This window comes from Leishmania infantum, chromosome 35, assembly GCF_000002875.2.
Source record: "Leishmania infantum JPCM5 genome chromosome 35".
Taxonomy (NCBI): Eukaryota; Euglenozoa; class Kinetoplastea; order Trypanosomatida; family Trypanosomatidae; genus Leishmania; species Leishmania infantum.
Genome location: NC_009419.2, coordinates 28315 through 53392, shown reverse-complemented (window position 1 = coordinate 53392; position 25078 = coordinate 28315). Strand labels below are relative to the sequence as shown.

Here is a 25078-nt window from a genome sequence, read left to right as displayed (position 1 = left end):
TTTCTGTATGGGCTTTTTTGACAGCATGCTTTGTTTTCTCTTGTCCCCTCAATACACAAAAATGACGCGAAACGCCAAGACGAGACAGCAAATGGAAACCCACGGAGAGAGGCGATCGCCCACCACGCTACACTTGTAGAGGAACTTCTTGTAGAGCTCAAAACTATCACGGTGGTACAGTGTGGGTCTGAATTGTCTAAGGTACGTTGCAGTGCACACAATCAAGAGCAACACATACAAGACCGTCTCGAAGTCGAATAGGGCGCTCATTGGCGGCGCCGATGCTTCCTCTGTGTACTGAAGGGGATGGAGCGAGAGGTGCCGACGCACGGCCGGGAATGAGAAGAGGAACACAGCAACAGAAGAAACCAAGGGCTAGCAGAGAAATCGTGTGCACTCTGGAAGGGAGGGAGGTCGGAGTCGACTGTGTGAGTGCCTGTGAGACGGCCGGGCAGCCCAGTTTGAAACCAGGTGCCACGAGGAGAAGCACCAAGAGGAGCACAGCAACTATCGCGGTACTGTCCTAGTGGGCACGAGCGTGCGCACAGACACAGACGCACTGGCACACGTGCGCACTCGCCTCGGTGAATGCAGAGGTGAAAAAGAAGGCAGGGAAGGGGAGGGTGAAGAGAAGAAAGAGAAAGGTAGCCGAAGCATCATCACAGTGAATATGCGCAGTGTCACACAGGATTGGGTGGTATGCTGTCCAGTGCATCCCAAGGCAGTGCGCCAAATGAAAACGTACACAGCGTGAGCTTACTATGTCTCCACACTCTTCAGCCCCTCTGCACGACTACGGATTCGACTGTGCTGAGAGTGCCCCTGTTATAGGGGCCCCTCATATCAACCGGCATATCATGCGGGCCTGATTCGTTTTCGAGTAGTTGCGCAAACTTGACGCGTGCAGTGCCTTTGTGCGATTTCAGCCAGAAAGGCATGCACAAGACATGGAGCTGATGCATTCAAGCAGAAAGAACAAAAAATGAAACCAACACACAAAAGACAAATCTGCGCCGGGCGTGAATGGTGTGCGTGTGTGTGCGTGTGTGCAGGGAAGAGGGGCGTGTGCTAGCGTGTGGGGCTGTGCCACCGTCTTGTCTGTAGCGTTTGCACGTATAGTATACGAAAAGGACGTGCTTGTGCCTCTCTGTTGCTCTACACGCCCCAGCTTCTATTTGGCGTAGGCAAGCGTCTCTCATTTCGGCGCCACAACAGCGCATCCTAATTACAGTTCGCCACGGTGGCAGAATTGCGGAGATGCACTGTGGTCGGCAGTCGCGGAGGCGGTGTCGCTCAATCGAGTGGAACTCAAGCGACGTTGCGGCAGTTCAGCCAGCGAGCTCATATCTCCACCACGGCGCTCTTGGTGATGGGAAAAGCGAGACTTTGGCAGTGGCGGAGGCACGGTCGAGTGAGCTGCAGGCGTGGCTGCCGTCGCTTGTGCACCGCCACTAGTCGGATCCAGTGGGCGGACAACCCGGCGATCGGCATTAGAAAGTTGAAGACGGAGGTTGTTGAGTTCCATCTCGCACTGCTCCGCGGCAGCTTGCTCAGTTGCGAGACGACGATGTAGCTCCGCGTTCGACACAGAAGAGGCACCGTCGCCTCTGGAGGAAGCACGCAAGCTCACGAGCTGCCGGGACAGATCTTCGAGCTGAGTCTGCAAACTCTGCTCCCGTTTCTTTAGTTCGCGCAGCTCTCGTGATTGGCGCGCGTAGCGGGCGGACTGCACTTGCGTCGAGCGGAGATCGGCGTTCTCGCTCTGCAACTTTGCAATCACGAGCTTGAGGTTATCTATAACGCTCGTAAGTGTCTCAACGCCTGCGGCGTCAGTCATAGATGCAGCTCGTTGATGCCCAGCGGCAGCAGCCTTGGATCCCGCCACAGCGTCCTCTTTCCCGCGCTGCAGCAACGGCTCTTCTCTCGCCGCGACTACCTGCGTGCCTCGACTTTGCAGACCCGAGGCAACCGCACTGGCGCGTTGCTGCAAGCGTACCGGCGAGGTACTACTGAACTGCCGCAGCTGCTCTTGCAGAGAAGCCAACTCACGATCCTTGGCACACAGCTGCTGGTGTAGCTGGTACACAAGTCGCTGCGACTCCGTGTTCTTTTCCAGCATCGTCTTCTCCTTTTCCACCCGCTCGTTGAGCTCCTTCTGGATGGCGCGAATGCGGTGATCAAGCACCTTCATGTGGCTCGCCGACTCTTGTTGGATGGTGCCCATGCGCTGCGCCAGTGCGATCTCTTGCTGATGCAGCCGGGCAGACTCACCGCTGCGGTGCGCCTCGTCCATCAGCTTCTGCTTGAGGATCGTAGCGGCCACCATCAGCTTGTCGTTCTGCTCTTTCACAGTGTTGAGATCCACCCGCAGCCCTTCGTTAAGCGCCGCCAGGTGCTGTGCACGCTCCGTCTCCACCTGCTGCGCTGACACCTCAGCCTGCAGTGCATCGATATGTGTCTTCCACTCTGCAGCATCCACCTGGAAGCGCCTTGCGTGCGCCCGCTCCTCCTCCAACATTTGGCGCATCATGCGCAGCTCCTGATCAAGAGCCGCGTTCTGGGCGCGCAGCTCGCCTACCAGCGGTGCATCAGACACACCACCGGCGGACGCCACTTGTGACAGAAGCTGTAACATGCCTCCCTGTTCCGCATGTTGGGCCTGGACATCGCTCAGTTGCCGCTCCATAGAGGCCCGCTGTTCCTTCTCACGCTGGAGCTCTGCTGTCAGCTGCATCTCCCGCTGTCGCAGGCTCTCCACCATTGCCGTTTGATTGCGTATGATGCCCATGAGAGCATCGGTGTTGTGGCCTGGCGGGGCTCCAGCGTGCGGGGCGCGAGTCGACAGCTGCTGCTGCACCTGCTGCTCCAGCTGCGACTCTAGCACAATGCTACTTGCGCGGGCCTCCTTCAACTCGTGACGGAGGCGGACTGTCTCCGCAGTAAGAAACTGCAGCTGCTCCTGCAGGCCGTTACTGGTGCCCGGTATGAAAAGAGGCAGAGCTGCGCTCTCACCCGCATGGCGCACGGAGTCCCCGACAGTTTCAATAGCGCTCTTGAAGCGCTCCACCATGGCAGTGTTTTCACGGAACATGTGCTCATGCAGCCGCTCCATTCGCACTGCTTCGCCGAGCCCGTACTCGACGCCCTTCCTGCGTTCGGCGGAGAGCTGCTCCTGCAGAGAGGAGATTAGCTGCTCCTTCTTCTGGATCATTTCTTGCAAGCAGTGAACGTTGTGCTCTGTGGCCCGGCGAGCCACCTCCAACTGTGTCTCATGCGCCCGCAGCAGTCGCGCCTCGCGCTGCGTCGCCTTTTGCCGCTCTTCTTCGAGCTGCCGCTGCGCGAACGCAGCCTGCTCGCTCGCCTGCTGTACCTCCTCCCTCAGCTGCGCCGCCATGTGCTCGATTCGGCGACGCTCGGCGTCCACATCGGCCACCTGCCTCTTCAGCGTGGCGCACTGTTGTGCGAGCTCTGTCTGCCGAAGCACCGCATTTTTGTACTCGCGAATGGCGAGGTCGCCGTCGTCTGCGCTGCCCGAGCCCAGCTTGTTCGACGCGGTGGATAGAGCTGATTCGAGGGTCACAGACGGTGCCACCGCCTTGTCAAAGACACTCTCCTTTAGCTGCAAAAGTGTGGCCAGCAGCTCTGCATCGAGGGGGGATGCTGTCATGTACCCGAACTCAAGCCGCGCCACCTCGGCGTTGAGATCTTTATTGTTTGCCTCGGCGCGGATCAGCTTCGCCTGTAGGAATTGCCTCTCCTCCTGGCACTCCGTCATGAGGCGGTCGTGCTCGCGTACTCTGCTACGCGCCTCCTGTAGCCTCACGTCTATCGCATCCCGTTTGGCTGGGCTGTCCTCCATATGCAGTAGAGACAACTGCTGTTCCAGAGTGGCGACAGTGTTCTGCGCGTCAGAGAGCTGCATCGCCAGCATCTTGCTCCGGCCAAAGCACTCACCGAGGTCCGAGACGATTTTGCGAAGGCGGCGATCCATGATCTCCGCCTGGTGCGGCGAGAGAGAGCCTTTGCTGGCGCGCTGCACGCACCGCAAGTAATCCACAACGGACACGACCTGCTCCACGTACTTGCGATACAGGCGATATGCGCCCGTCTTGTACACCGTCGCCTCATTAGCAACAACGTGATAGTTAGCCTCCGTTGCAGCCAGTTGCATTTTGAGTCGCTTCGCCTGGATGAGGGCCAGCTCACTCTGCCGGCGTAGTGCGGCGTGTTCGCGAATCGCAGCGCTCACAAAGGTGGTTACCAGATGCGAATCTGCGGAACTTTTCAAGAGCGTGATCTCTTGCTGTTTGGCCTCTAGCTCTATTTCCAATGACTTACCCTGCGACTGCAGATCCATGGAGTGGTGCAGAAGCCCTAAGTTGACAGTCTTCAGCCTCGCGATTTCTTTCTCCAACCGAGCCAGCTCCGTCGGGCTCACCTTCGCGTGCGGCAGCGACCCACAAGGCGTCACCTTCGTGTCAGCGCCCTCATTGAGGATGTTGCGGATGTGGTCTCGCACCTCGATGACTTCTTGACGTGCAGAGTCGATATCGTTTTCTAGCTGCGCCACCTCCTTCTCGCGAGCCTCAAGCCGCTTTGCGGCGAGAGCGTACTTCTGTTTGTACGTGGCTGCCTCTGCCTCGCTCTTTGCAACGGCCGCAGCCGTGTATTCGGGGCTCGGGTTCACCCTTGCGTCCTCGGTGGCAGTCGCCGCCGCGCGAAGGCCTGCCACCTCGGCGGACAGTGCATCCATTTCCGCCTGTTTCTCCGCCAGCTCGTGTCGAAGACGTTTCGTGTCGAGACGCAGCTCCAAAACCTCTTGGTTGGCCTCCATACCTTGATAAACCTGCTTGAGGTGAAGGAGAAAACGGCTGTCTTCTCGATACATTCTGCCTTGAAGCAGATGCCGGACGGCGTAGTCGAGGAAGCTGAGCATCTCGCTCTCCATGCTGCACCCCGCTGACGAACGAGGCAGCACCGCGTCCTCGATGGGGCCATCATTCTCCAGTACCTCGCGAAGCCGCTCCAGTGTATTCTTCATCTGAGACTCCACTCGTCTGACAGCTGCACTCGACTCCTCTTGTGTAGTGAGAGCTCGGCGCAGTCGCTGAAGGAGAGTCGCCTCGCGGCGACGCAGCAGAACCACTTTGAGCAGCAGCTCCTTCGTCGTCCCTCGGTCAAGTCGCTCGAGGCTGTCTTCGAGGTCTTTATTCGTCTTCGACAACGCGCCGCATCTCTCAGTGAGCTCCTCGTTCAATTCTGTCAGTGCTTTGATCTGATCTTGCAAGGAAGCGTCTGCTTTCTTCTCGAGCTCCATCTTTCGGTGCTGCTCTGCGTCAGCAGCATGCCTCGCCTCTAACTTCTCCTTCGCCACTGTAAGCTCCTTACTCAGAGAGTCGATCAGCGTATCCTTCACGCGTAGCTGCTCGCGCAGCGTATTCGCTACAGTCAGCCACTTCGCGTTTGACAAAGCCCCTGTGCGGCTCTCACCAAAGTCGCCGAGCGCCGGCGCAGGTGCACCGGCTGCGACTTCGGTCTGGGCCGCGCCTATCCCGGCAGCGCCAAAAATGGCCTCGCGGTACTGATCGCGCTCACGGCAAATCACCTCCTTCTCAGCCGTGCCGGCCACCACCTGCTCCCGCAGACGCGCAATCTCTTCCACGCGCATCTTCTCGGACTGCTCAAGTTCCTCCAGCCGCCGAGTCAGTCGCTCGATCTTTTCCTCAGCCTGCGCACCAGCCTCGGCCGTGGACGAGGAGGTGATCACATCGATATGCTCTCGCAGTGCCGACACCGCGGCGGCGGTGTCAGGGGCGCTCACGTCCACAAAAGCGTTCTTCAGGGCGTCATTTATGCGATCCTTCACGAACGCGTTAAACTGCTCAGCATCGCGACGCCGCGCCTGCAGCTCCTTGAAATATTTATCCTTGTAGCTCTCATCGTTTTCCTCGACTATAACGGTGCCGGCTTTCATCTGGTCCACCAGCTTGTCCAGCTGCTTGAGCTGCTCGGAGGAGAGGCCTAGCTCGAAGCGCAGTTTGGTGTCCATGAGGGGCTGCAGTCGCACCTTATTCATCCAATGGCGCCGCTCCCGCTCCAGCCACTCCACCTCCTCCTTCAGCAGGCTCACCTCCTCCTTCAAAGTGTCCATTTCGCTGTACGCGGCTGCGTTCTGAGGGCGCAGGCTGTTGATTTCCTCCTCCGTCACCCCGACCCGCTTGCACAGCTCGCGGAGCGCGGCATTGAACGTAATGGAATCTTCCATGCCGTTTAGCCGTTCCCGCAGCTGCGCATTTTCGCCTTGGAGAACCTCCACAGTTCGGGTGTGGTCTGCCAACTCTTGCCTTAGCCGATACAAGCCCTCGTTGCCACTTTCGTAGTTCTTGACGAGACGCGTCAGTCGAAGGTTTTCTTCATCAAGTGCGTCAATGCGCAGTTCGAGCTGCTCCACCTCGGCGTGCAAATCGTCGTTCTCGCGCTCCAGCCTGCGTTGCTCCTCTGTGGGGATCACGCGCATCTTTGCATCCTTGTCGCTGATGTCGGGTGTACCGGTTTTTACCGACGAGTGCGACGACGAGTCGTCTGAGATTGAAGAGTCACGGTGAAAATGAGACTTTTGCTGGCTGGTGGCCTTTTCCAGCTGTCGTCGGAGTAGTGCAATCTCCTCCTCCTTTTCGTCGAGGTCAACCTCGTGCTGGTGCATCAGCTGCTCCACATGTGCATCAGATTCCTGCTTGACGGTGACAAACTCGTCTCGAAGAGATTTATTCTTTGCGCGCTCTTCGTCGAGGAGGTCCTTCGTCAGTCTCCGCAGCTCCGTCATGTCACGAAGCGCCTCTGCCTCCCGCTTTTCACATAGCTCTTCCGCTCGATCGCGCGACTGCACGAGGGCGTAGTTTTCTTGCTGCAGAGATTGAACTTTTTGCCGCAGTCGATCCAGCTCGTCGTCTACCTTTTGCTTCTTGCCGTGCTCTTTCTGACGCAGTTCCTGCAGCATATCCTCTGTTTTCGCAGAGCGATCGGCAAGACGCTTGTACCTTGCTGCAAGGTGGCGGTACTCCAGTTGCGCCTTTTCATACTGTTCTTTAATGCCACTCGTGTCATCACTGCGCGATGCAAGGGCCTCCTTCAGTTCCGCGTTCCGCCGCGTTAGGTTTCGCAGTTGAAGAGAAAGCTCATCATTCTCGGTTTTCAAGCGAACTAGCTCCTCTGAGCTCGACGGCTCAGCTGCCGCATTTTGAGATGCCCCCTCTACTCTAGCCTTGCGCAATAGGTCGCTGAGCTTCTCAATTTCCTCCTCCTTTGAGGAAAGTTGTGTTTTGAAAGCGCTCCGCAGGTTCGCTATCTCAGCCGTTGTTTCCTCTGCTGTCTTGCTGAGTCGTCCGAATTCGGTGAGGCACTTAGCGGAGACGGTTTTAAGCAGCTTTGCAATACTGATCGTGTATCGGGGGTCGGCCATCTTCGGGTCAGATTCCAGAAAGACATAGCGCGCCACAAGCGACATCACCTTTTTAATGTACACAAACTCGTTAGTTTCCTGCAGCTGCTGAAAGGGCATACGTTGAATTTGATCCCACATTGCAGAGGCATCATCCATCGAGGAGGGCCTCGCATCTTGCACTGAAGATGACATCACGCAAGCAAAACCTCGCAACAAGGGTTGCCAATACAACTTTCTATTTAGTTTTCCAGATCACGGAAAACGGATCAAAAAGCAGAAAACCCTGTGCCGCTCCTTTTTGCTGTGTCTACAGAGCCTTTATGGGTCTTCGTTCTATATGTACACTTGATGTCTGAGCGACGCGTGTTGTGCCGGTTAAAGATAATGATCGCTGCACCAGCACAGTGCGCCACTGAGCACCATAGAAGTCTACAAATCGTGGTGAGCAATGCTCGGCTCGATTGCGAGCAATAGCGAGCAGAAAGCAGCAGCGCCTAAATGCGGAAGAGCCTTATCAGACTTTTTGTTTTCACGTATGTTTGCTTTGATTTTGGTTTCTAGGCGGACAGCCGGGGTGCCTTTGAAGAGCAAAGAATGTAATTTGACTTTTCCTCTTCCATGAGTAAGACTCTAAAAGAAGAAAGTTAGAACCAGCAGGAATGGGAAGTTTGAGAAAGAAGCATCAGTGTTTCGAGCCGCTCTTTAAAGCTCAGAGATAAATCTAGCGAAGCCTGCTTACAGGCAAACTTTAGCGCTCGCGGATGCAATCATTTAGGTTGCGAAGAGAATCTTTTTTTGTTGTTCCGCCAGACTACACGCAGCACAAGGGTGCAGAGTCCAAACTACCCTAGAGATGACTCTTTAATCGACCCGAGATAAAGATCAGTTATGGAAAAAAAAGCATTGACATCAAATTCACCATTTGATACATGGCGCATGCGCATACGAAAAAAAAAAGCACACCATGGAAGACAGCCTTTTTTTTTTCAGAGATGGCAATAATGACGAATAAAACCGGCGTCGGGCATGCTCTGATTTCTTGTCGATCTATCATGTCCCAGGCACATGTACACACAACAGGAGGTCAGCCCCTATCCTCACCTAAAAAGCAGCTTACGCGAATGACAACAAACAGGCTACACCAAACGAAACGTTAAGCAAAAAGTAATAGAAACAATTGTGTAAACACAGTTGAATCGTTTTTCTCTTTGCAAAATACCACAGATCCTCCATCAAACTCTTTTCAACAGGAAGCGTTGATTCGACAAAACGGTAGCACGCTTATGTGCAGTTCACAGCACTTTACCCCGCGAAGCGCTTCCGCTTACCCATCCCTAACACCGTCACTCTCGCTGCTGATGACACAAATAACGAGCAAAACAGCAGAATATGAAAACAGCAGTTCGCATTAAAAGACAACGCACTCAGCAAACGTAACACAAAAAGGCTACTTGTTGGCTTTCCCTCAAAAATGGACTGATACAATAATGTGGAAGTGCCACTGAATTGTTCGTGTAACTGCGCTTTCCTTTTCCTCATTGAACTGGCCTCCCGAACAAGAGTATGTACTGCGCGCGAAAAAAAAAAGAGACACCGGGAGTAGCAGCAAGAGGACCCGGGTTAAATGGCTTGACTGATGAGATGGAAAAGGATATCATTTTTCCTTTGGCAGACAAAAACATTCCTCATCGACAACAGCAACAAAAAAAAAGCTGCAGAAGCGAGGCAACATCACGTTGACGTTCGCACCATCGCCATACAACATGGGCAAAGTCTTTCAAAAACAAGCAAATAGATAAAAAAAATAATACAGAAAAATATGCTTGAGTGTAGATTTCGAGTGTGAGCCAATGTCTGCATCTTCGACGAAAGATGAAGCAGTAGAAACAACACTGTGCCAGCCAGTCTACCTTTGCAAATCTCGGTTAACACGAACATGCGCAGGATCAAAGCAGTTGGTATCAAGCGTGTATGCATTAATGTAGTCCCCAACGTCCGTCATTACAGGCTCACGCTTCAGCAATTCGCAGTTCGCGATAAACTGCGGAACAGTAAAATCGCTTTCACTGAGAACTTTCACCAGCTCTGCTAGCGCATACAGTGTGTTGTCCTCTCCGTCGCCACCCTCGTAATCGCTGACAAGGATGCCGTTGTCTTGATAGCCTCGAATACAATCCGGAGTGTTTTCGACTATGAGAACGCGGTCGAGAGGACGACCAAGAGCATTCAGATCCTTGCGATAGCCCGGCTGGCCGTTGAACCACTTGTTGTGACGGTATATACAGTGTGAGACAGCATTACATGTGTCGATATTCGACACAATAGCTTGCGCATAGGCCTTCAACCCAGCCGTCCACACAACAACCTCGATACCTTTGTCCTTGCACATCTGAAAGAACTCAGGAATCCCAGGTCGAGCATAAAGAGGTCCGCTACGAGCGAACACCAGCGTCTCATCAAGATCAAGAACTAGAACCAGTTTCCCCTGGTATATCTCAGCTTGAGGTGCAATAACGAGATGAGGATCGGTCTTGTTCATCGACGGGTCGCGCTTGCGATTGGTGCGGTGGCGACCAGCTGCCTGGTACTCCTGTTTAAAGGATTCGCCCCGGATGCGCTGCTTGTTCATCGCGATTCTTTTTTTCTGCTTTCTTTTTGCTGTTGCGCGGTTCACTGTGGATTTTTTGTCGTTCTATATTCGACAACTTTGCTGAACAGAGAGAACTCAAAAGTCAAAGGAGTGAGGAAGGTATCGAATTGAGATTAAACGGCCACGGCTTGTTCGATAAGATTCGCGGCTCGATAATCGCGCCAAAATTTGTTTCTTGGATAAAGACATAGCCAGAGCGCGGCAAAATAAATCGGAAAGATAAATGTCAGATATCGTGTTTGCTCTTGACAGCCATCGAACCCTGTTGGAAGCAGGCAGCAAGCGCTTGGCAAGATAGTATTTTTCTTATGCGGTGCATGAAACGCCTATCATCACATAGTTTGTCATCTTTGGGCAGTAAATTTTGCTTTCAATTCAGCGTGTACAGCGGCATATGTTACCCCTGTTGACGCATTTACCGCGGGCGACAGGCACGAAGCAATTTGGCGAAAAGTTACCATTACATGTGTGCAAGACCGCAAAAGAAAAAAAACGATTTGCTCTTCCCAGTATATAAATTCCAAAAGACAAGAATAGGAGCATTTTGCAAACAAAATCGGAAATCTGCGCAGAAATTCGCCATTTATTTGAGTTTTAAATGCAGAAAAAAAACCGTAAATAATTTTTTTTGCTGAAACGAAAAATGGTGCAGCACAGCATCCCGCATGTGAACTTCCAAATAATGCGCAGTTGGCTTGTGCCACTCGTGCTTGGTATTCACTCGTATTCCTGGCAACAGCTCATCATAGCTGCATCTCCCATAAGCTCCTTTTCAACTCTGTCGCTCTTGCAAATGGACAACAAGCTAAAGATGTCGCTTGCATTCGTCACCACGTTCCAGCAGAGCGCATGCAGAATACGCATCAACTATAGCACTGCTTTGAATAAAGTTACCCGCAATGCAGTTATGAAATTTACTTCATACCTGCACCTCAAATACGTGTTGCCGCAAAAACACCTTTTACGTAGGCACTTATGCACATCCAAAATTTTACCGAGCATCGTAATGAAGTCGCGATCCGTGGTCCCCCAAATGGCGGAAGATCGCCGAACAACGAAAAATAACTAACTCATGTGCACTTTGTGTCGTAACGACATTATCCGCAAAAAATGGCTGAACGTGTTACTGGTCTTTCCATGGCATCTCTCCCGCCGTGCTTCAAAAACCCACAGCTAGTGCTGTACACTGCGCTATAGCAGCAGCATCATCGAAGATCGGGCCCCTCTGGCAATCAGCCTCCCAGAGGAGGGAGGGGGTGCTACAGAAGAGTCGAAAATCGCAAAATTCCAGCCAACAGTTTCAACGCACGACACTTTCCTTGACCACATCAAACCCCGGAAGCCGCACGCAACCCCCCCCCTGTTTAAAAGAAACGGCGGCAGGTGACCGGATTCCCCAGTTTTCATAGCTACTCCGGCGCCACGTGTCGAAGAAAACAGAGCGGCACAGAGACGTACCAGCATTTCATGACACGCTTCAGGTGATCTTGGCGGTGTCTCTGAAAACCTCACATCGAAGCAGTTACAATTTCGCATCCGCGGGGACTTTGCACAGCTCTCAAAGATTCACTGAATTCGATTTGCAATACATGTGCTCGCGCCAAAGTGCTTTTCCTTCACGGCAGATATCTCAGCCATGACGATGAGGGACACCCCAGTGCGTGGTGTTACGCCCCGGTAGCCCACTCTGTATGGGAAAGCCATACAGCCCCCTACTTGCTGACAAATGCGGAACCACTTCTGGTGGTGGCAGGGTGGAGCGCCTACGACGGAGGGGGGGTCAGCGCGATGCATTGCCACAGATGTCGGCGGCCAGGCCCTGGACGGCGTTGCGCCGCAGCGACCTGCAATCGTGCACACGTTAGTGTCACCCGTATGATTAGGCAGAATGCCAAGGTGACTGGAACCTGCACTACCCGGGCCCCCACGCTGCCCACTGGAGTGGGGAGCCTGAGCCGCCCCGAGGGACGCACCAGGTGGGCGACTGGCATAGTGGGGGAGCGGCTGTGAGGCGACCTGCGAAGCTGGTGTGGGCAGGGCTTAAGGCGGGGAGGCCGTGCTCTTCGACGACTGAGTCGGCGCGTTGCTGAAACGTTGGTGTCTGGCGCTGCTTCGCACGACTGGATGGGACCGTGAGAGGCCGGGGAGGGGTCGAGCCCGACTCATGCTGTCTTGCACAATGAATGGTTTGACAACAAAAAAAAAACAATTTCAACTTCTTTGAAGCCTGCTTTGCACTGATGTTGAGTTTCTTTACAAGAGCCACCTCAGTACCGAATGAGGATGCAAAAATCCCTTCATGAAGTCAACTGTTACTCTCGCTTTATTTACCGCACATTGTTTATTGCTGCTGCAGTGTGCAAGGATACGAGAATGTCAGAGAAACAAGACCGCATAAACGATGTTCTCGCCCAGCGCATCACACAGCTGGAGTGTGAGCTTCGCAATGCTCAGCACGACCTTTCCTCTGCGCTCGGCCAAAAGGAGCGTGCTGAGCAAGAGAAAAAGTTGCTAAAGGATGAGGCATTCGAGGTTGTAGAACAGTGGAGCGCAGAGAACACAGAGTTGCGCCACAAGCTAGCGGTGATGGAGAAAGAAAGCGCAGCAGATAAGGCGACACTCAGGAACCGCGATGATATGGTAGCGTGCTTAAAAGAAGAACTAGATGTCGCGCAGCGGCTGACCGCGCAGTACTCTACTGAGATCGAGGACCAGCAGCAAAAACACCGCAACTTGGAGCAGCAAAACGCGCAGCTGGCCGAAAGTTTGGCCGCCGCTCGAAGCGAACTCGCTTCGTGTACCCAGCGTGTAGCGGACTACGAGCGCCTCGTCGCGAAATTTCAGGCTGAGATGAAGGCTGCGCTTGCCTCTCGAAAGAAAGACACCGAAGCGCTTGATCACCTGCGATCATCGCTTGCGAAGGCGACCGCAGAAAATGAAGCTCTCCGTGACGCCGGCGAGAATGTGTCCTCTAGCATGGAGAGGCTGCTCGAGCGGGTAGCCAAGCTCAAGGAAGAAAATGAGTCACTTCGAAAGAACTCCGAGCAACTTCTTTCTGCAAAAGATGAGCTGACGCGACAACTCCATCGCGACTGCGACGAACGGCGGCAGCTCTCTGACGAATTGAGGTCGCTTTCCGCGCGTGTAGCGGCCTCTGAGAACGAAGCACAACAGCTCCGAGAAAAGTGCGAACGTACGGAAAAACAGCTTACAGCCTCCGACTCTGCACTGCAAGAGTCGCACACTGCAGCAGAGCAGCAGCTGCAACTGATTCAGACACTGGAAAGCGATGTTATAGAGTTGAAGGACAGGGAAATAACTACAGGCAAGGCGCTGTGTGATTTGCAGGCAGAACTTCTACGTCTAAATCAACAGCTGGATGAGATATCGCAGCAGAAGGAAGACCTCCAGATCGAGTTCACTGCGGTCAAAGAGAGCTACGCAACAGCGTTGATGGAATTGGATAACCACAAGCGGACAAGCTCCAACGCCTTGGCCGCGATACAAGCCGAGTTCGCAGCCTTCAAACGCGATTCAACGGAGAGGTGCATGCTTGCCGAGCAGAACTGTAGTTCCGCGTGGCTGTCGGTGCAGGAGCTGACTGACGCTCTACGCGCGCAACAGCTTTCGGAGCTTGCACATAGGGAGCAGATTTCCCGTAGCTCGATCCTTCTGGACCAGCAAGCATCGATCGGCGGAGCGTTTGAGCAGCGTTTTCACGCCGTACTGGCTCAGCACTCTGATTGCTGCCGGGCTCTTGAACGGGCCGAAGAACGCATTCGACAACACGAATTTAACGCCGCCAAAACAGCTGAGCAGATAAGTGCGCTTTCAAGCCGGTGCCGTACCAGCGAGCAGACAGTAGGCGAGCAACGCAAGGCGTTGTCGCTGCTCGAAAGCCAGCTCAGTCAGGGTGCAGCGCACCTCAAAGAGGTTATACTTGAGCGCGACACCTTTGCCAAGGACAACGCTTGGTTGAGGGACCAGGTAGAGTCCATGCGACAGGAGCTGGGGGAGCTTGACGAGCTGCTGAACTCGAATCTCAACGAGATGCGTGAAGAGAACGAACGACTTCAGCTAGAGAATGATTCAATGCGACACAATGTTGCTGCAGCCAACCACAAAGAACAAGAAGCTGCTGTGCGGATTACAGCGTTACAGGTAAGTGTCAGTGATCTGGAGGGTGAACTTCGCGCGCAAGCAAAGACGTTGGAAATCACGGAAGCCGAGTTGCAGGCACTCAAGGCACAAGTCGAGAATTTATCCACTTCCTTGGACCTTTCCAAAAGAAGATGTGAGGAATTGGAAGCTGTCAACACAGAGGCAGATAAATCCAACTCTGCCTTGATACTGCAGGCGGCACAACTGCAGGAGCGCCTTGGCAGCCAGGAATCCAAGCTCTCTCTAATTCTCTCTGAAAAGCGAAAGGAGAGTGAGAGCTTGAAACGAAAACTCAACGCATACGTTGAGAAGTGCGAAAAGTGCGAGCAGCTGCTTCATGCGGAGATCAAAGCTAGAAAGGAATTGGAAAGCGCGATTGCAGCAGCAAAGGAGCACAATGGAAAGCTGCGCGGCGCGCTAGACGAGCTTAAAATCCGCTGTGCAAGTGACGCCTCTACCATCAAAGAGCTTTTGGCTGAAAGGGACAATCTTATCCGCGATCGTGACATCATTGTGGAAAAGTACAACAAGCTTCACGATGCGTTCCGGAATGTTCGCAGGGAAGCGCACAGCAAGGTGGCTGACGAGCTCAAGCGGGTTATGGAGCTGGCCATGTCACAAGAAACGGAGCTGCAGACATTGAGGAAGCAAAACTCGACCCTGAAGAAGAGTATATCGATGTTTGTAGAATCCGCACAACCGAAGGCTGAAGCCGTTTTCATGGAAAGGCTCAATCTCACGGAAGGCCCTTTACGGCACCCCAAAAAGCGCAGCGCTGCAAGCACCACTGAACAGCAATAAAGGTATCTCGTTTTCTTTTTCCGGTTGTAGATTTTTCCGTTTGAAAACGAAAAGAAAAAAATATTAGATTTTCTTTCCTCTGTTCAATAGATCTAAATTTAGTGAACAGCATAGTGCCTTTTGTTTTTCGCAGCTCGTTAAAGTGCTTACTTGCAGTCGCTAAGCGGAGGCATATCCGCAGCGCGTTTGTCTGCCCAGTATTACCTGTCAGTGGCATTTCACAACTGTGTTTATCCTCTGGCAGTGGATATCGAGGACCATGTACCGAACGCGATGCCTCACAGTCGATTGCCGCATCCTCTCAAAGGCGTTTTGTGAAGGCGTTTTCGTTTTCCTTCCCTTCCGTGCGGGTGAGTTGTGATGACCCTTCCCGCCCTTATAGAGACATCGAGGAAAAGTGAGAAAAACCATTCTCGAAACCCGTCTGTGGCGCTATAAAAAGTGTCTTCTACCATAGGGCTTCTTCAACTCTTTATGACGAACGGCAGCACTTTCTCCTCTAGTGTGTCACTGTCGTATGTGCTCATCTTCGAAAAAAAAAGATTCGGCTGCCGAAGCACGCTTCTTTCTGGTATCAAAACGTTTCTGTCATATGCTACCTTCTGTGTAAGCAAAGTGTGCCACTATGGAGCCTACTCGCAACTTTCCTTTCCCTCTTTATTGTTTTCTGTTTGCAAAGGACTGATTTATGTCTCCTTAAGCAACCGCGCTTGCGCTGCATTCTCGCCACTCAGCTTGTCAAAATTGTCCTGCCTCATTTTCTGCGAAAACAGTAATGAATAGCCTCGACTATGCTACAAAATGTGACGAGCTGGACTGGCTTCTCAAGCGTTATTGCGATCGCAAAAAAAGGCAAACAAAATCTCTTCAAGAGCAACTGAAAAAAGAGGTGTCTGCCAATGTTGAGCTGAGGAAGTACATTTCCTTTTTGGAAGGCAAGCTACAAGCAGAGGGTGAGAACGCCAACCAATTGGTCCGGTCGCTTGATGATAGAAAAAGGCATGCTAAAGCCGCCTTGATGGGGCGCGAGCGGCACTTGCATTCGCTTGCAGCAGAGTTGGAGTCGCGACTTTGTATGGTCGAGCAGCGCGAACGGGAGTGTGCCGAGTTTGCGACCGCCCTTGAGGAGAGGGATCAACATCACTGGGCAAAAGTCAAATCGTTCCAGAGGAGCAAAGCACTGTTCGAGGCAGGGCTGGCAGCGTCCAAGAAGACTGTGCGGGCAGAGCTGCAGCACAGCCGCTATACGGAGGACTCGCTGACTGAATATCTCGACGATGTACCCGGCACAGATGGACTTCTGCTGGCGCGAGGGTGTGATCTCGGCCTGAAGACCCGCTGCATGGAGCAAGTTCTGCTTTTACAAAGGGATGAATGTGCTGCACGCGTAAATCTCCTCGCCGCTGAGATAGAGGAGAGAGGGAGTCTCCTGTGCAGCTTTTTTCGCGCCAGTACAACCCATCTAAACCGCCTTCTTGCCGAGCAACAAGAGCGCGAAAGGCAGCTTCACCGTGCTGAAGATCTACTGTGCCTGCAGCAAGTAGATCTGGCGGGCCGCATGCGCAAAGCAATGGATTTACAACAGGACAGCTATGCACATGCGGAAATGCAGCGGAAAGTGCTTGCGCTGCAGTGCAGAAGGGTTGTAAGGAGCGTTGGTGATGTTGTCGGATCCCTTTCAGGGATTGACGTGGAAGCGGTGATGTTAGAACTGGAGAGCAGAATTCAGGGAATCCTGCGGGTGCCAAGCTCAGATGCGAGCAACGAGTACGGAATGCACAAAGCAGCAGGGGAATCTTGATGTTGCTGCTTCGTGCCTCTTCATCTGTCTGCTCTGTACATTTATCTCGCTTCATTTTCTTGACGTTTGTGGCTCAGTCTCTTTGTTTTCTTCAAATGCTTTTCTGTATTCAGTGGCTTTGCATATCAGCTCGTTTTTTTTCTACCATAATGAAAGACGATAGAATACTCGAGCACACATCTCAGATGCGGTTTGCGTTGCTCAACATTGAATCTGTCTTTGTTCTCAGGATTCTGCGTGCTCATTGCTCACTCCCGAGGGACCTCTTTAATGAGATCAACACAATGCCGCTGTCACTCTTTACCTCTTTCCTATCACATTTGGTCTCCTCTCTCTCTTCTCTTGGGCCTGGCTCGAGTGCCTTCACAGCGCGGAGGAGGACCAACGTTGAATTTTGCGACTGCCTCAGACTTTTCACATTGAGAAGCTCAATTTTTCCCCTTCACCAGAATCGTTAAAATCTGCTCGGTGATGTCCTATCGGCGCAAGGCCCCGGCATCCAAGACCTTGACACCGAGTCAACAGCTTGGTAAATTGTGTAACGCCCGGTCCGGCAATTTGGTGTTTCAAAGTCACAACGCAATTGCCCTGTTGGCTCAGCTACATAAGCTTGACCGAGCCTATTATGACCAATTTGCAAAGAACGCTACAGTGCAGCGCTTCGTGCCTGCATGGGCGGTGCGTACATCACAGGAAGGTGGCACCCCAACGCGCTACACACTCCCCCTTCCATCTCACTTTATCAACACAGGTGAATCGGCCGACGATTTCGAGCCTCGTGCGTTTTTTCTTGAGAAGGCACTGTCTGCGGATATGGGCATAGATGGGAAGGTGCCTGCCTTTCCCCGCTGCGGACGTAGTGGCTTATTTTTTGCGCGCGAGGAAGTTGTCGATAATCTTCAGGCTGCTGCGGCGGATCTTAAGTTTTCCTCTCCGTTTTGGCTTCACAAGAACCACCCAGGCCTAGAATCGGGCTACCTTCAGCTAAAGGAGGGAAACGAAGCTATTGTCATCAGTCTTACGGCTAGTATCATCGGGCTCGGTGACGTGGAGACTGTCGAGGCGGCTAAGTTATACCCATTGCTTCGCAAAGAAATCAAAAGTGATGTCAACTCTGCCAGTGGTTTCTCCGTCTCAGATGAGATTCCGCTGGGAATGAATGCGCTGACCGGTGCCGTCACCAAAAATCCGTTTGTGTGTAGTTTGCCGAATCGAGGACTCTGGCTCTCGCAGGATCAGCTGCTGCATCACAACATCAGGTTGTCGCGGCGCATCACACAGGCTGCTAGGGCTTTCACGTTGGTCGAAATAGACCAGTGGGAGCTCTTCAATGCAGACCAGCTCCAGGTTCCAGGGAGATTGGGCTTGCGACAGAGTCTCAATTTGGCACCCAATGAAACGGTTTTTCAACCAGTGTAGGCGCAGTGGACGACTGTGCCCTGAACAGAAGAGATCGTGCAACAGCTAAAGCCACGTAAGTCTTCACGCAATGCAAGCAAGCGCATTTGTTCTTTGATTTGGACTGACCGCAGATGCAGATATCGTGGGGCTCAGCATCGTATTTTCGTACAAGGCAACTGCTCTAATTCCAGATTTAGGTTTGTGTTGTTCTCATCCACCTGCTCGTAATCGTCTTCTCACAGCTTTTTGTTTTCCCCTGAGCCCACGTCGCCAGCAGCTACGACGTGCAAGTGTGTATGCTCGTGATCATACCCGCAAAGGAGCGTGTGAGGATAGATTCACCATATACGCCACAGCATAGAATGTTTCATCGTCCACATATTGAGTTTCTTAGAGACTTCCTTAGCGCAGAAATCAGTGAAGTGTAGGCTCACTGGTTGAGTCAGTGAAGTCGTCATACAGTGTGAGTGTGGCGAGTTGCCGACGTGCTGAATAGCCTACATCTTCCTCGTCCTCCGGTCCAGCGTGCTCGTCGCTTTGTCCGGCAACAACAATTGCTCGAGTGTCCTCCGCCGTCTCGAGAGCTCGGCTGTTGTGCGTTCCATAATCCTGTGCCGACCTCAGCGTTTCTTTCACCAATCGTACTCCTTTGGTTTCCCTTTCTGGTGCTTTTTTCTTGAAAACCGGCGTGACTGTGCGAGGCATTCCTGAGCGTAGCCCCTGACCGTCTTTCAATTCGTAGCACCGTGCGCTTTGCACTTTTCACATTCCTGTCGAATACCACCGCCGCGGACTTGTGCCTCACCCGTCGGGAGGGAAAAGCGCTGGATATAGGGCCATGTCTTCTGTGCTCACGGGGGCCTTGGCGTATGGCAGCAGCGTCTTCACCATCGTCGCGCTGTACCCGTATCGTGACTTTGTAAAATCAGCCGATGTGCGTCATCTGCCGTGTGCGAAGGATCTGGGAGACTACTGCGCGAAACGATACAGGGGTATGCTTGGAAGCCTCTCGCAGCCAATGCTGCTGGCAGCACCGCATGCAGCGCTGTACTTCGGGTACGTGTTTGCCGCGGGCGGCGCCGCCGGTGCCCTTCTTGGCGGCTTGCTATTCGGATACACCAAAACGTTTGTGCGGGCAGTTGCCTATCGCATGAATGGTGGTGGCTCTCGTTACAGCAAGCCAGTGCAGCGAGGGTACTCGGGCCTACTGGACTGCGTTGTGCTTAGCGCGAAGCATTATGGTGTGCTCTCATTTTTTCCTGGAGCGCTGGCGGCGTCCGTAGTGGGGGTGCTTTGGTACGGCATTTCTCTTGCAGTACTGCAGCAGACATACAGCCGGTCTTTCGGCGAAGACCTGTGGAACGCCTTTCGCGTCCATGCACTTCTGACCTTTCTCACAGCACCCGTGCGCAACACAATGCGCTCGTCAATGTACCCTAGCGAGCGTTCCGGCGGCGTTCACGCAGTGCGGGATTACGTGGCCACTGAGGCGGCTGTCTTTCGCGAGGCAGGAGGCGTTTTTCTTTCTATGGCGCGGGAGGAGGGCTTGCGTTTCTTTTTCAATGGAACACTACGCACCACATTCAAAAGCTCTGTCCCGTTTGCAGTGACGTATGCTCTCTTCAAGGCCATAGGCGGGTCCATCGGGCTTCCAACCGGTGGCGCCTATCGTGGCGGCCGCATCGGGCGTCACTTTTCTCGGCGCTTTTAATTCCTTTTTCGCGCATGCGACTACTTAGGCGAGCTGTCTAGGTGCGCATTGCTGTAGCTCTCCACTGTCCGTCTTGATAAGCGCTCTTGATCTTCACACAACCATACGCGTGCTCACATCCACGGAGGCGAGCACACAGCGTCAGCGGAGTTCAGCGCGTCCCCTTCATTACACCAACGCCCCTGCTCCAGACGACGCCAGCAGGACTTTTGGCGCAGACGTGCTCAGGTATCGACCACGACATCCGGCGAAAGAAATATCACATGGGCGTTTTCACAACAATTACGCTGTATCGTCCTTTGTTCTGCCAAGGATGACTACCCGACAGCAGGGGGCGGCAGGGCAAGCCGAGAATTGGAGCGCCGCGCCCCCGCGCACGGGCTGCAGTGCCTGGTGGCGCCCACATGTTTTTTTTTACATTGCCATCTCTAAATTCGAGCTTTATTAACGCTTCAGTGCTCCTCCAAGTCTCTTCATGCTTATTGCCTTTCCTCTGCCTGTGGCACCTTACCTTCATCTTCCCTCCTTACTTTTTACATCGGCGCCACTAGTGCGACGAGTGAATATTAACGAGGCTACTTTGCCTTGAGTACCCTCCGCCGTGGTTTCCTCTCTAGAATCTCACCACATTCCAGTCGACCTGATTCAGACAACCAGAATGCTGCGCCACTCGCTGCTTCGTTGCCAGATGAACCGGGCTCCGGCTCGACCGGGTCCCACGCTGTACGGCTGGGGTCGCACGGAGCAGAAGCGCCGCCTTGAGTACGAAGCGACGGAGTCCAAGTATCACAAGCGCGATTTCAACAAGTCTTGGGATGTTGCTGGCGTCGAGCAGCGCTACTCGGACTTCATGCAGGTTCGCACATATTTCTCCATCGGCTCTCGCTGGGGCACCTGGCTGTACAACATGATTCAGTTCTACGTGCTGTCGATGCTCCCCATCTTCGCCTTTATGCACTTCCTTCACAAGAGCATTGAGGCCTACGACGACAGCATCCGCAAGGCAGCCTGGTGGTAGTGTCGCAGATGCGTGATTGCACCCACGTGGGAGCGCGTTGCCACGGTCGCACGACCCACCTGTCTCTCGCCCCCTTTCCCATTCACCGATGATCACTGTAGCAGTGTGAGTGCCCAGTAGTTTTGACTCTCTCTTTCCTTTTTCTTCTGTAGTGGTAACAGTTTCGCGTAGCGGGTAGGAGAACTAAGGAAACATAAAAGGTATGTCAACAGGAAGATGTAGTCACGCGCAACCGGCTGCTCCACCTCGTTGCCTCCATCACATTGAGCGCAGAGAGACTGTCACGCTCCTCACCTCTCGCCGGCGTGCCGCCGCTTTCCTACTTGCGCGGATCGTGACTGAAGTGGCTCGCGCTCTTCCGAGCGGTGGTAAGTGGCTCAAAGACGAGGTGGGAATGCAGCCCTAATCGTAAGTGGGAGGGGGAGCGAGCTTGCGTACAACTCATCTGCCTTGCTCGTATTATCTCGACACGCACCTCTCCTGTCTAATTACGTCCCCTCCCTTCTCTCCGCTACTTCGTTAATGATATGTTCGCCTTGTCATCGTGTACCGCAGTGCGGAGCGGGGGGAGGGGTACACACGTTCATCCCGCTGGCTCCTGGCCGCGTATGCAGTACAGTTCTCTATTAAAGCACATTATCGTGGGCGTTCTGGTTAGCACACGCAAGTGTCGGTTAGGGGCATAACGCCGTTCTCTCCGTGGCACCCCTTTTTCGCTGATCGTCTAGTCTGCCGCGCCTTGTGTGGTGCCCTGAGCCTTTGCTTGCAATATTGTTTCTCGTATGCGTGGGGCTCTGTGCCGCTGCCGTTTCTCATTCCAGCACACATTCCAAAGTACCTCAGCGCATCATCGGCGCCCGACACGATGGGGCTTCTCTCTATCATCAAGAAGACGAAGCGTAAAGAGCGTGAAATGCGCATCCTTATGCTAGGCCTGGACAACGCCGGGAAAACTACGTGCGTCAAAAAGCTCTGCGGGAAGGACACGAGCTCTATCAGCCCCACTCTCGGCTTTCAGATTACTGCTCTGACGTTTCGTGGGTGCACACTGAACGTGTGGGATGTGGGTGGCCAGCAAAGCTTGCGCAGCTACTGGCGCAACTACTTTGAAAGCACGGATGGTCTTGTGTGGGTGGTCGACAGCAATGACGTGAAGAGACTGCTAATGTGCAAGGAGGAGCTGCATCACCTCCTGCAGGAGGAGCGACTTGCCGGAGCAAGTTTGCTCGTCTTCCTCAATAAGATCGACATTCCCACTGCGTTATCGCCGCAGGAGATTGCCCGCCTGCTTGATGTAGACACGATTCGACAAGGCAAGCGCCACGTACACCTCTGCGCGTGTAGTGCCAGAACCGGTGAGGGCTTGCTAGACGGCATTTCATGGATGGTAGACGACGTTTCAAAGCGCATGTACTTATCAAGCTAGCACCGCCCGAGGGTGTGGAGGGTAGGGGGTTGCTAACCGAGTAACCGGCGAGCGGCGCGCGGAGAGCTCTGTGATGGCGATGCACGTATGACATTTTTGGTGAGCGTCTTTGTACTGCTGCGAGCGACGCAGAAGCATAAGAGACATAAGAGACAAGAGAGGAAATCATACAGGCACGATGGCTGCAAGGAACGGCGACGAAGTTCACAGCGTGAGGCAGCCACGTCGCCCGTCGACGGTTAGCGCGTTGGCAGTCGATGGAGACGCTGGGTGACACTATTATGAATGCGCGCATGCCTCACTTTTTCGTCTAGGCTTCACTTCAACGTTGATCCAATCCCGGGCCTCATACGTGTTCGGCGTTTTTTTTTTCTTCAGCTGATGCGTGTGACTCGTAGCGCTTCCGAGTTTCTACGGTGCTTGCTTAGCACACAGTATGCAGCGTTTGCTTCGCCTCACCTCCTTCCCGTTGAAATGAGATACAAGCAACTGAGGCCTTGCCGACATACTGGTGCAACCATCTATTCGAGTGGCTGAGGTGTCTCTTCGCACCGCTGGGCAAGTGGTCGAGGTAAGCAGCGCGGGTCTGCTTTGCCCGAATACGATCCCCACACTGGCTCTGCGCAGCCCCATACGAAGAGTTCTTTCCTTCATCTCTTTGAGTGCTTCCCTTTGCAGAGAATACCCCGACCCATGTTTATCGTGGACTGGATTGCTGCTGGCGTTGTCGCCGTACTGGTTCTCTTCCTCGCCGTATACGTCGTTTTCAGGTACAGCGCAGAAGAGGAGGATGGCGATGCGTGGCTCCCGCGAGGACTCGTGATAGTGACGCTGTGTGTGGCCTGCTACATGGTGCTGCTACTGCCCCTGGAGGTGGCACTGAGGAGTGACAGGCCATCTTTCGACCTCGCCTGGGCCTGGAAGGGGTTGCTGATTGCCGCGTACTCTCTTTTGTTTGTGGGCGGGCCGTTCGCTTTTGTATTCTACGAAAGCTGGTCGCCGACGCAAAGCAGCGTGTGGACGCAGGTGCGTCCGTCCCTGGCAGTGGTGGCAGCTGCAAATGTAATGTTTGCAGCTGCCTTTGGCGCCTTGTGGCTGTGGGGCGATCACCTCGACACAAAGGATGGAACCCTCACGCATGTGCCACCGTTTGTGTACTTTGTGGCCACCACCTCTTCGTTTGGCTGGTGCTTCTTTTTCATTTTCGCCGGGGTGGGCCTCGCTGCTGTGCCGCTCCGTGCCGTTGCCGCCTTTTTCAACCGTCCACGCCCGATCACCAAGGCGGAGTACGAACTGGCTCGTGCCAAGCTGAACATGGAGGTTCAGCACCTTCTCGACGCAGGGAGACGTCTCGATGCGCAAGTCGGAGCTGGCCGCCCTAATCAAAAACAGCGCCAGAAGATGCTCCTCTTCAGGCGCGACGTGCGGGACGTCGAACGGAAAAGCGAGCGCAACGAGACTGCGTACCATCTCTCCGGCGCCTACATACTTCGTTGCTACATGGCGGCCGCGATGGGTGTCGTCAACGGTGTTTTGACTGTACTGTGGGTGCTTCACATTCTTTTGTCCAATATATTGAATGCGTTTCCGCTGATGGACCGCATGATTTGCTTCTTGAACGGCCTCCTTCCGATGCTGGCTACGCTGGTCTACGCCTACTGCGCCATGTACCTCATGTGGTGCACCGTTGTCGGCTGTCGCTCAGTGAGCGGACACGTGCTTATTCTCCCTGTGTACCCTTTGCGAGTCCGTGAAACTATGCTCAATGCGCTCTTGTACAATTCACTGTTGCTGCTTTGCTCGGCGTTCGCCGTACTGCACCTGTGCGCCGTGAGCTTCTCCACTTACGCAGCATCTACTTTTCTGCACAATGTCTTTGTGGTCACCCTTCCTCACATGTTCGGGGTCAAGTATGTCGCTCAAGGCTTTCAATATGCACTACTAGCTGTTTTCGCGCTCTCCATTCCGTGGCTTACGGTGTGTCCGCGGTGCATGACCGGCGCGGCGAGCGACGAGGACGAGGACGATGGGCTCGTTTAGAGGGACTCTGCGTGGCGAGTCCGTACGTCCGTCGGCCTCCCCCCCACCACGAACGGTGGGTTCCCTTTTTGTTGCTTCGCGTACACGCTGTTCCCCAGTTGGCCGTGTTTTCTACTCAGCTTTTTCTTTGCCGGCAGTTCTGCATTTACCTAAAAAACGAAAGAAAAAGAAGCATCGCTATTGGCATACCAGCAGCTCTATACATGGGCATGCGCTACAGTGGCACCGTCGCCAAGCTGTGTACGTTGCGACTGGTGCACTCGCCGCCCGCTCTGCTGAGCGCATTCAACGGCTCACCATGGTGTTTTCATCGCCGTGGTTGCGCCGCGGCTCTTTCAGCCACTCTCTTCCGCGGCAACCAATTCTATGCCGACATTCGACCAGGAGCTAGCGTCATTACACTGCGGCGGCCTCTTCGCCCCCTCTTGCACCGTGTCGCCTTCAGCATCTCGTTGCATCTTTTTTTTTGCTTTTTGAGTTCACGTTGTTGGTGATTAGCTGTGCGCTGTTGAAAGGGATAAAGAAAAAACAAAGCGGCTCTTTTCGTGTCTGTGCGTGTACTCAACTCTGCTACCCTTTCTCACACACGTGCCTGCGCTTCTGCGTGCAGTCCACTCTCACCGGTCCG

At 53.7% G+C, this 25078-nt stretch overlaps 10 protein-coding genes across 10 annotated transcripts; 7 read left to right on the top strand and 3 right to left on the bottom strand.

The window, feature by feature from the left end:
• Positions 1-48: 48 nt before the first annotated feature.
• On the bottom strand, positions 49-270 carry LINJ_35_0210 (conserved hypothetical protein; the record flags this gene model as incomplete). The annotated part of the gene is made up of 1 exon (XM_001468804.1): positions 49-270. The coding sequence occupies one exon, from the start codon at positions 268-270 to the stop codon at positions 49-51; it is 222 nt and encodes a 73-aa protein (XP_001468841.1).
• A 955-nt stretch (positions 271-1225) lies between these two features.
• LINJ_35_0200 (conserved hypothetical protein) lies at positions 1226-7597 on the bottom strand (the record flags this gene model as incomplete). Its single annotated transcript, XM_001468803.1, has 1 exon — positions 1226-7597. One exon carries the CDS (start codon positions 7595-7597, stop codon positions 1226-1228), a length of 6372 nt encoding a protein of 2123 aa, XP_001468840.1.
• A 1750-nt stretch (positions 7598-9347) lies between these two features.
• On the bottom strand, positions 9348-10070 carry LINJ_35_0190 (conserved hypothetical protein; the record flags this gene model as incomplete). Its single annotated transcript, XM_001468802.1, has 1 exon — positions 9348-10070. The coding sequence occupies one exon, from the start codon at positions 10068-10070 to the stop codon at positions 9348-9350; it is 723 nt and encodes a 240-aa protein (XP_001468839.1).
• A 2394-nt stretch (positions 10071-12464) lies between these two features.
• On the top strand, positions 12465-15053 carry LINJ_35_0180 (conserved hypothetical protein; the record flags this gene model as incomplete). Its single annotated transcript, XM_001468801.1, has 1 exon — positions 12465-15053. One exon carries the CDS (start codon positions 12465-12467, stop codon positions 15051-15053), a length of 2589 nt encoding a protein of 862 aa, XP_001468838.1.
• A 775-nt stretch (positions 15054-15828) lies between these two features.
• LINJ_35_0170 (conserved hypothetical protein) lies at positions 15829-16854 on the top strand (the record flags this gene model as incomplete). Its single annotated transcript, XM_001468800.1, has 1 exon — positions 15829-16854. One exon carries the CDS (start codon positions 15829-15831, stop codon positions 16852-16854), a length of 1026 nt encoding a protein of 341 aa, XP_001468837.1.
• Positions 16855-17325: 471 nt separating this feature from the next.
• LINJ_35_0160 (conserved hypothetical protein) lies at positions 17326-18273 on the top strand (the record flags this gene model as incomplete). Its single annotated transcript, XM_001468799.1, has 1 exon — positions 17326-18273. The coding sequence occupies one exon, from the start codon at positions 17326-17328 to the stop codon at positions 18271-18273; it is 948 nt and encodes a 315-aa protein (XP_001468836.1).
• An 820-nt stretch (positions 18274-19093) lies between these two features.
• Positions 19094-19966, top strand: LINJ_35_0150 (conserved hypothetical protein; the record flags this gene model as incomplete). The annotated part of the gene is made up of 1 exon (XM_001468798.1): positions 19094-19966. The coding sequence occupies one exon, from the start codon at positions 19094-19096 to the stop codon at positions 19964-19966; it is 873 nt and encodes a 290-aa protein (XP_001468835.1).
• A 658-nt stretch (positions 19967-20624) lies between these two features.
• Positions 20625-20984, top strand: LINJ_35_0140 (conserved hypothetical protein; the record flags this gene model as incomplete). The annotated part of the gene is made up of 1 exon (XM_001468797.1): positions 20625-20984. The coding sequence occupies one exon, from the start codon at positions 20625-20627 to the stop codon at positions 20982-20984; it is 360 nt and encodes a 119-aa protein (XP_001468834.1).
• An 865-nt stretch (positions 20985-21849) lies between these two features.
• ARL2 (putative ADP-ribosylation factor-like 2, arl2) lies at positions 21850-22410 on the top strand (the record flags this gene model as incomplete). Its single annotated transcript, XM_001468796.1, has 1 exon — positions 21850-22410. The coding sequence occupies one exon, from the start codon at positions 21850-21852 to the stop codon at positions 22408-22410; it is 561 nt and encodes a 186-aa protein (XP_001468833.1).
• Positions 22411-23103: 693 nt separating this feature from the next.
• On the top strand, positions 23104-24450 carry LINJ_35_0120 (conserved hypothetical protein; the record flags this gene model as incomplete). Its single annotated transcript, XM_001468795.1, has 1 exon — positions 23104-24450. One exon carries the CDS (start codon positions 23104-23106, stop codon positions 24448-24450), a length of 1347 nt encoding a protein of 448 aa, XP_001468832.1.
• Positions 24451-25078: the final 628 nt, after the last annotated feature.